The 10728-nt window shown below is 37.0% G+C and overlaps 1 protein-coding gene across 1 annotated transcript; it reads right to left on the bottom strand.

Moving 5' to 3' along the window:
* LOC107191238 (ubiquitin-conjugating enzyme E2Q-like protein CG4502) lies at positions 1–9964 on the bottom strand (the record flags this gene model as incomplete). The annotated part of the gene is made up of 3 exons (XM_015580228.1): positions 1–872; positions 6381–6788; positions 9761–9964. Coding segments are annotated over 3 exons (741 nt in total), but the record flags the coding sequence as incomplete, so codon positions are not given.
* Between the last annotated feature and the right edge of the window lie 764 nt (positions 9965–10728).

The raw sequence follows: 10728 nt of genomic DNA, 5'->3' as shown, positions 1-10728 counted from the left end.
TCTACACCGAAAGATCTACTATCATAGATTCGTTACCGTTGATACGTGACATTTTAGTCTATGTATCTATCTTTAACAACCAGGCGGCGAATGTTTATGCGGATACACACTTTATGGACACCTGTACCGAAACTGGAATCAAAGAAATTTATTTAGCCTATTACGAGTTCTGTCCAGTTCCAAATAGAAGGATCGTCTCATAAAAATTTATCAAACTCTTTGCTACGCTGAACTTTAGACAATCGTGCACGCAGTAATCGCATGAACATACGCAGTCCAGTAATAACGTAACTTGTGTAAATTTATAGCTCGCTCAATTTTACATTCCTTATCCACCGAAATCTAGCCACGGTAGCATTGTTTCTCATGAAATTCTTGCCACTTTTTCTCATCAATTAACTAAAAAAAAAAACAAGCAAAAAGGAAGCCCAGAATGGTCGGTGACTCGTGGTAGAAACGTCACGGATAATTCCCATGACCAATGGATTGAACACACGAAGCCCCTATACATCATACTTTGTGTACTTGCGTAAAAATCGGCTACTCCTTCCTTTCTCAGCTATCGCGCGGTATGCGGTCGGAACCGCGATGGAATTTCGTGCAAACGGTCGCGTTCAGAAAGGAAAAGAAACGAGAGACGAACGTAATCTGCACTTAAAATCAACGCGCTGCGGCGATGGTTCGTTCACTTCCGTCCAAAATAACCCATGTGTAATGTCGTTTCCTCGGGGCCATTCGTCTGATCAACCCTCGGCCAGGGGCGGCGTCACCCAACCGTATTTTTCGTGCGTCTTCACGAGGCTCCGGAAAGATTCCTCGGCAGACCTTCGGTTGAACTCTTTGTTCGACTTCGGCTTCCTCGCCACACGACCCTGAAAATTGAAATGGAAACTTTAAGGAGTGATCCTACATGCCGAAACAGACGGAATTAAGAATGACGAAATTGCGTTGGAGGCTTTGTTTTCGAGTCATCAGTCGTTGGAAATACAAGTGAAATTACAATACATCTGACGCGACGGATTACATATGCTTAATTCATATTGAATATAAGTAGTTATGTAAGGAGATAAACTTATAACAAAGTCAGTGTTGGGCATAAGAATATTAAATGTCTTTAAGGTGGTTGATCATGGAAATTGAAAAGCTGCAAAAAGTTAAAAATTCATACATATGGAGTTTATAAATGAGATTAATACCTATTAAAAAAAATGTGTTTTCCTAGGGCGTGATAGTGCAAAATTTATTACAATAGTACAAAGTAAAACTGAACCAATAATACTGTTTTATATAAAAGATTATTCCTATAAATATTACATACATGAAATAATTAAAAATCTCAACCTGTATATAATTGTACAACTATTTCCGCTTAAGAAACAATTAATTTTTTCAGTATATTCTCTTCAATTTGTTACTTATAATATAATACTTCCAAGATATTTCTGAATATATGTATAAAAGTATTGGTAAATGTTTAATTCTTTATCCAGTAATCTCTACTTGAAAATATTAACAGAAGGTTCTTAATAATAAAATCATAGAACAATAGGATTGAATATCTTAAAGATATTATGAAAATTTAATGAAGTTTCAATGTAATGAAGTTAAAACATTAATTGTCTATTAAACTGAAATGGGTGTACAATTATACATATACAGGTTGAGCTTTTCTTTTACTACATATTAATAGCATCTAAATGAATGTTAACTAATAATATAGAATGAAACTATTTTAACTAATAATATAATAGAAATGAAACTATTTTCCTGGAAAAATAGTCACATTGATTCAGTTTTGCTCCTTACTGTATTTTGTTGCAATCACTAACTTGCGTTTTTCTACACTTTTATACATAAATAAGATAATTAATAAGCAAATGTAGTTGTAAATCATTTTGTATGTCACAATTAAACAAATTCAAATATTCATATTATTGATTACATTGTTTTCAATAAAGAAAAATAAATGAAACTACTATTCAATTATACATGCATTATAAACAATGGTTCAGTTACTTTGATCACATTAATTATCTTTATTATTTCTGCAGGTATGAACAAACTTTATTCACGAAACTTATCTGGTATCAGAGGGACTATAACATAGCAGAAATAATTTTGTTATAAGTCGAGAAAAAATTAACAGTTTGTTACATTTTGTACATAAAATATTTCACGAATTATTAATTTTGTTCGCATATTACCTTAATATTTTATTACGCAGAATGTTTAGAAGAATCCACTTACGTAAAAAAATATTTTTATTATTCCACAATATTTCAGTATCATTAAAAAAGAAACAATTAATCTTGAAAACTCAGAATATCCTCGACCAACGAAAAAATTGTTACTGCAAATAATTAATCCTTTCCATACTAAACAATTTCTGTGAATAAATTTTTCTGATATCTCCAAAAATAAGGAAGATAATGAAGATGATTGTAAAATGCGTATATCCAACCCACCCTGTAGGTAAGTGCGCCGCACAACTGAACGGCCGAATGGAAGGGAAAGCGCGTGGGTGAAAGGAGTTTCATTATGTACTATTCCTGGAATTCTGGCCCTCTACAGCCCCGAAGGTTGCAATAAACGAATGTCTACTGTAGAAAGACACTTCTGTACATACCTACTGCAATAATCTTTTCTAACACTGTTCTCGCACGTGCTCATTTCTAACTCGATTTCTATAAACACCGTAGTAAGTACTGTTATCTATAAGGATATCAAAAGAAAGTATACTTAGGATTCCGTTAAAAAAAATATCGATGACCTTGAAATTTAGTAAAAAAAATAATCTTCAGAAAATATTCTTTACACTGTTACAAGTGCACTTTGAAATACCCTGTCAGCCAAACATGCAATGGCAAATTTAGTCCAATGCTTGATACATATCAAGTTGTAGTTATAAGTTGCACGCAACTCTTGTAGTATATTTGTGACACATTGGGGCAGATCATGGACATAGGAATAAAGGGATGGAGCGTAAGCTGATGACTGGCCACCAGTGGCGAGTGTGGCGACCAGTGAATGGCGGCCTGCCGCCGGCACACGCGGCCCGCCAGTCACTGACGAAGCAGGTTCCGGGTTCCGGGGAGCGGGGAACACTCAATACAGTCACGCGTATTCTGAGCCAGATTGCCGATTGGTTATGATCGCGCAAGCGCATGGCGCAATCTTGTTTTCATCGAGTAAAGTGTGCCCAGTGGAACCAGTTGAGGTTAAGGAATTATTTTGGACAAAAATATTTAAATCTCAGAAACGGTTGACCATTCGACCTGTGTTTATTAAGGTTTTTTTTACTCAGTACAGTGTATCCTATGTATCGTATAAATATTGAATGGTTTTTTTTAACACCCTTGTATATGTAAGTATATATATGCACATCACATGTTATATGAATATAACTGTATGGTATATATGGTGTCACATGCAATGTTTGAACATCTTTATAATTTCAAGGCATGAATCGTTACTTTTTATGTTTTTATAAAATTGTTAATATTTCTCATATTAACGTGTATATTTGTTATTTATACTAATGAATTGTATTATGTGCATTTTGTTTCATTGGCAACAACGGTGGACATGTGGTTCAACCCAAATGCTGTGAACTTTTCAATGGAATAATCAGAGGAAAGAATAAGGAAGAAGCAGAATGCTTGCAGTCATAAGTAGACTGCAGCAGTTTATTCAAATTCACAATTTCACATACTAATACTTAAAAAGTAAAACGAAGTGGAATTTTGAATTTTATAGTATTGGCTGTACTCGTAAACTTTATTGAAACCTTTATTTTATTATATTTTCCCACTTAAGAAGTACTATGAACGTATAAACATCCACAGTCTAGTCAGAAGTTTGAAAGCTAATATTCTTATTGATTTGTAATTATAAATAAACATGTAAATAAATTTTTTTCTTAATTTTTGTATTTGTAATATTTAATGATATCCAATTTTTGACTCATAATGTATACAATATAAGTTTGTTTTATAAGAAATGTAGAAATTGAAAAATTGTAAATACAATTGAAATTTACTAGAAAAATAAATATATTAATGATAAAAGTATATACTTTAATTAAAGTAGGTAAAAAGTAATAAAGGGTGTTAAGGAAAAACCATTCAATATTTATCAATATCATCTACCTCAATGTCAACTATGCTATAAGAGTTATGTGCAACTTGCTTAAATATGTTGGCATCAAGTGTTGCCTACAAAACTGTAGTCAAATGCGGAAACAGATGGCTTCTATTTTGTAGACAACACCTATACTTTATTGCTGGTAACGTGCCCGAAACTTGCACACAACTGGTTATCAGGGTGGTTATTATAGTAGTTCAACTTTGACCTGAGCAGTTTTTTCATACAATAGTAAATGAAGCAGATATTTAGGTTATTATGTATAATTTTACATGTACTTTTTTAATATACAAACTAGACATTATTCAAATGGTTACTAGTTTCATTTTTTATTTATATTAATTTTATAAACGATACACCCTAAGAACAAATTGTATGCAAGTTTTGAGCAAATTGGCAGCAAATAATAACAAAACTTGTCTAAAAAACCATAGCCATCTGTTTCCGCATTTGACAGATGGTTTTGCAGGCAAAGCCTGCTGACAGAATGGTAAAGCAAATTGGCAGTAAATTAGCAGCAAGTCTTACAACCCAGCCCAGGCTAACTAACCTGGGCGATATTGCAAGACATGCTGCTAATCTGCTGCCAATATCCGTGCAAGTTGTTGATAGCAGATCTTGCATCAAACTTGCAACAATGTTGAGTACGTAACATTATAACAGGCAAAATTTGAACAAAATTTGGCTTTACAGGTTTGGATGACTGGACAGTACTCTTCCCCAATAGTACGGGGTGTACACGGGGCTGTAGGGGAATATTTTTCGAAGAAATGCAGTACCTCGATCAGTGGCCCTCGACCGGGAAGCGTTAAGCCCGATGAGGGGAAATGGAAACATGCGTATGAACTACGTATTGGGAAAAAGTACTGTATTTGGCATATATTTTCGGATTAACCGGCTGTTTTTTTACCCAGGGAAGGGACCGGTTAAGAGGGAATCTACGTATAATACTTTTGTCTTTTTGGCGAGACTCGACAAACTTTTCTTCAGTTTGACGGCGATTGTCAACGAGAACACAACTCGACGTGAGCGGTAAATTGTGTTCTTTGTTATAGTTTTTAATTTAATTTAATAGTTTTTAGTTTACTCGTTGTAGTTTTTAAGTTTAATTTCGTACCCAGTCAGCCAAACCTGCACAGCCAGATTTTGTCCAACGTCTGTTATAAGCTTTTGTAACCAAAATAGCTACAGATTTCTAGCTTAGATTCTTGTTTAGGCGGTTTACTGCCTTTTGTTATTACGTCTACGTAGTACGTGGTGTGTGATTAATCCCTTGCCTTATAACATCGAGTCAGATTCGTGGTGACGATATGAAAATGGATTCAACAAACAGAAATATCATTCGTTTTCTTTGAGTCAAAGTGAAATACTAATTTGCTGATAGTAATATTTAACTTTTAAAGTAAATGTACTATTGCGATAAGTACACGAATTTCTTTCGTTTCTAGGGAATTATTGATGATAAAGTAATTCTGGAGACTGCAGACATCAAGCAATTATAGAGCAAGGGGTTAAACACGCACTTGCGGACGGGACAGTCGCGATTGCGTATAGTACACATGGACATTTGTACATGCAATAATATCGTGGAGTGAATGTGTGCGTGTGTATGTCAAGAAACATTCACGGTCGAGACAATCGTGATGTGTGGCCTATAATGGCAGTGAATTTGTGTAAAAGAGCATTCCACCCTCTCTGCTTCACAATCCCATAGAACGGATTTTGATAAGCCCTTGCTGATTTTCGCGAGTTGGCAGGTTTAATGTCGTGCAACGATTCGCATAGGATGTTTCAGGAAGTTTTAGAAAAAAAAAATACTGCAGTACCACGACGCTTTTTATGTCACCACGTCAAATGCAAGATAAGTGGGTGTTTCTAAGCGCTACGACACTGACGGTTATCGACCGAGCCCGTGTGTAAGCTGACCAGCGTTTGGTTTGAGTAGCGTAACACATCGCGTCAGACGTACCTACTTCGCTCGCATTTTATCCGTATTTTGAACAATTAATAACTCGAAAACGAAGCCTTGAATGCAATTTCGTCTTATTTTGGCACGTAGAATCCGTCCTTTAAAAAGTGTCCCATGTTTTCATTAGTACCCTGTGTAGAATTTCCATTGAGTATAACAGCTGTTTAGATCTCGACGCATCAATCGCTCGTTGGACTAATTTAAGACTTCGCTGTATCTCCGACGATTGAGCACGATAGTTTATAGACGAGCGTTTGAGGCGTCTTACCTGGCCTTTGACGATGCTAGCGGCAAATTGCGTGATGACCGCCTCAATAGTGTACGCGCTGGCCCAACCTCTCGGTGTAAGGAGCTCCATACAAATTGCACCACCCTCCATCACGAACCCTTTCTCGATTCTGGGCGAGATAACGCGCATGAAGGGTGGCGCGAAAGGGAAATTCTCGGGAAATACGACGTGCAGGAGGATGTAAGGTATATCGAGCTCCCTCATGTCCGCGGCCAGGTCGCTCTCGGGATCGATCTTGTGCAGTCTGACGTGCCATTCGAACAAATTGTCGTTGACCAACTCCGCGGTGAACGTCGACTCCAGCCGATGTTGGGTCCTCTGGATCTCGCTGAGCTCCTTCATCAGCCGTCGCAATCGAACCCTCTTGTCCGGTACAGCGACGCTGCCCTACAACGTGAAATATTATTGGAAAGTGCACGATCACCATTCACATATGTAACATTATGATTCTGTACAGTAAACAGATGCGGATCAAGATCGCTATTTTCTATTGTATTTCATTTTAGTTCTGCAAAATGTAATCTTTAACCTCTTCGATGCAGACCAATTTTGGCGTAAACCGCCGGTAGCAGGTGGTAGATAACCGTGACCCATGGCTGAGAAGAGAAAAACTTTTCGCCAACGATAATGGTACAAGAAAATTTCAAGCAGAACGTAGTGTGATTTGGTGGTGACAGTAGTTTTATAAGCAGTCGTTTCCAAGAATACAAATCATCAATAGTATCCGATGACTATGCTTTCTTAAGCGCCAAGCGCACAATATGAACAGTTATGAAAGGATTATTAAATTGTAAAAACAACTAAAGAAGCACTGGACATGTAATTACAACAGAAACAACAGTAATCTTGAAACATTGCGGACCAGATGTTTAATCGCTAATTCTACCCAGTGGCCAAGCATTTTTTCATACTAGTCTTAAATAGTTGTTTGTTTCGTGTGCTCGCTTCGTCTAGAGATACCCATTCGAATGAATTGCGACAGTTTAAGATTGAATCTTTTTAAATATTCTTCGTCCGACTCCAGCCAAATCATCCTCTAATATTTTCAATGAGTTTCTCGTTAGTTTTTGACATGTGTTCTCCATACTTTTGGAAATTAAACAATCAATTGCATTGAATTGAGTCGACTGAGAATGGAGTTGGTGAAAATGAAGGGTAGAATGTTATATTGACTCACGTTTTAGACACCAACGATCAATCTCTTCATCAATAACATTGAAATCTCTACAGAAAAAAAACAAACAATCGGACCAAGAATTGACGGCATCCAACTTCCTCACTCCCATTTGGGAGGGGCTTCTAGTGTAGAATGCCACTTCTTAAGCTTTGTTTATATTTTTTTTTACAAAGAAATCATAACACTTTTTGGTATCAACTCTTATTATACATATTTATTTATATTTATAAAATATTTATTATTTTCTTAAAGTCTAAATAATCAAAATTAACTAAAGTACGAGTCATTTAACACGGTCCCTTACAAAAAAGTGGTCTACTGGCTGACACGATTTCAAGCAGTCTGCTTATACGAAACGAAAAAATGAAAGATTTTTTATTAGTACGAGTGTGGCTATGATGTGTGAAAATTTAAAAACTAGTGGCACTTTCAATTTGGAGTATCGATTTTCTTCAATTTTTTAAGTGTTTTCTATAGGTCCAAAAGATCAGAATTAGAAATACGTTTTTGATAATTCTGATTCAGACGACAACGTTACATTTACTGAAGGTGTACTGAAAAGATCGGTTAATTGGTTAAGAAAAACGCGTTTAAAGCTTTGTATGTATATGCACGTTGCGGGCTGTGCACCGTCTTCTTGAACTATCCATAATTTTGTTAATATGTATTATGAATTCAGACGAATCCTTACATGTCTTCGAAAACATATATCCTACCGTGATGCTCGTGATTGTTCTTATAACTATCAAACGTATCGTCGACTGCCCTTCAGAGAATCACATCTCTGTCTGGATTTTCGTTTGTCCGCAAAACAACCAAGTGGACGCTAGAAGATTCCGGCCAAACCGTAGTTTCACCATATTTCTACCATGCCTTTGGAGAGCGCATTTTTGTCAAAAACAGAAAAATAGATATTTTTCTTTACACAAGAAAATTTTTAGTATCACCAAATCTAAAGAAACAATCTATCCTCAGTGTGGGTGTGTCAAGAGTTTATCCGTATTATATACTTTTAAAAAGGTATGCTGAAATTACCAATTTAGTCGAAAACCTTTGGCAGCCACTATATATTCGTGTAGGTATACAGTAAATCCTCGATGAGTGTTCGAAGGCTGCTCAGCACTGATAAGAAGAGATTCCCAGGTGTAACGCTGACTTTTTAAGGTAGCTCACACGTTTAGTGTCGTATCTAGCTGAGGCTCCAAATGGTGGTTTATACTTTTTATTAAGTTTACCAATTTAATTTGAATGATTAATATTTTTAATTAATTCGAAATACTGAAATGAACAAAAATTTACAAATAAGTGGAACAAGCAAACATTTTTCTCCTAATATAAAAAAATTTAATATTTTTTCATTTGTAAGAAAAAATTGGAAAGTTCGTCGAACAAACCAAAGGCAAGAAAGTGACGTTGACGCTTATAGCACACATACGTAGAAGATATGTACTACCAAACTCATTGAAACCTAAGTTTGCATACTTTGATCTTAATTTTTATTTTTATTTGATCGTTAACCTATCTTTTTTTTCATGCCATCATAGTCTCCGTAAAAAATTCTATAACCATCTAAGTTTGTATGAAAACGTCATTTTATGTAACTAAATAAGAAGTGATTAACTTCTTGGTATTAACTACAGTTCCATAAGCGCTCGTGTTAAAGCTATTTTTAAAACGCTTCTTTCTCAATAATTTGATAGTTGTCCTTGCGATTTTTTGGTAGCAATTAAAAGTTGAAGCTTTCAAGAATGTTCTATTAAATTTTCAACTAAATTTATAATCATTAAAATTTTGCGTGAACCACCTTAATGAGGTTTAGCGCAGTGATAGGGCTTGGAATTCTGAAGCCAATATTTGTTTCAGCTGCGTATGACCATTAGTTTATGAAATGTTTAATGTTTCGTGGCGAGGAGCTTTCGAACACTCGCCGTGGTTTACTGTATTGAAAATCCGTGTTTCACAAGTGTTTAGTGCACGTACAAAACAACAACCCATAAAGACCACAACAAGCGTCTCACCGGAGTCTGTGCATAACTTCATGGTCATGAAAAGGGATGGAAAATTTTTGCTTACGATACTTCATTACAAAACGTATCGTTACAAACGTATCGAGACAGTTCCGAGGTCCGAATATCAACGATCGTACACGCAACAAAACAAGAACCGTGGGAACATGGGATACCTGAGGGGTGGTTCCGTTGGACTTCTTCGTCTTGAAGAAGCAACTCCCGTGACTGGAATTGCCGGCACCCGAATTCTCAGGCAGAACGCCGTCCGACGGTGTGACTGCGTCCGGACGATGGTGTCGGCTGAGAAGCCGTCTCGACGTAACTTCCGGAACGCGGCCACGACTTTCTCCTTTGACCTCGTAGACATGGCTCGCCCCCTATCCCTTCGGTGCACTGCAATTCGAATTCTCGATGAAAAAACTGCCGGCTGGTTCGTTCGATTTCTGTTTGGTGTCCTTTGAGACACCGATTTTCGATAACAATCCGTTACACCAGAGTAAGTACCCACTTCGATAACAGTCCCCCTCCCTACCCTCTCCCCAGATTTATAGGGATAAATCGTGCCACCAATATAAATCGGTCGGCAGCCATTCTTTTCACACTCGCATGTATGGGGAACGTCACATCGTTACGGAATAAAACGTCTGTGTGAAAAACTAGAGAAAAGTGAACACAACAGCATCCGTACAGCCCATTAAACAACGTTATTTCACTGTCGCCGTCGCTCACCGTTTCGCGTTGATCAAGGCTCGTTCCAGAAAGACACACGGGATCCCTCGTTGATCATCTTAAATGTCGCCGAACAGCGAAAACACTGCGTGTTTCGGGGAGATGAATAATTAATGGAGGAGCTGTCCCGCGGATTAGATGTGAGACTGCCCCATCGAGAGAGGGAAAGACACTGGCGATAGGACACACGACGCGCAGTCGCCACTCGCCACCCTCATTGAACCGGTCGACGCGACGCGCGTAGTTCGGAAAGGGTTGCTGCCTCTACCCCGCCAGAGCCGTCTTGTTTCCGAATTGTTGGTTTATAATTCATTCGTATGTACAAGGGTGACTATGAAATTATCCGGTCTAAAGATAAATACTTAACATAGATTTAAATTTTTTACTATATTTTCTCAAAACACTCTCCATG

The sequence above is a fragment of the Dufourea novaeangliae genome, unplaced genomic scaffold, assembly GCF_001272555.1.
Source record: "Dufourea novaeangliae isolate 0120121106 unplaced genomic scaffold, ASM127255v1 scaffold260, whole genome shotgun sequence".
Classification (NCBI taxonomy): Eukaryota; Metazoa; Arthropoda; class Insecta; order Hymenoptera; family Halictidae; genus Dufourea; species Dufourea novaeangliae.
Note: the sequence above shows the minus strand (reverse complement) of the source record. Positions and strands in the feature narration are given on the sequence as shown.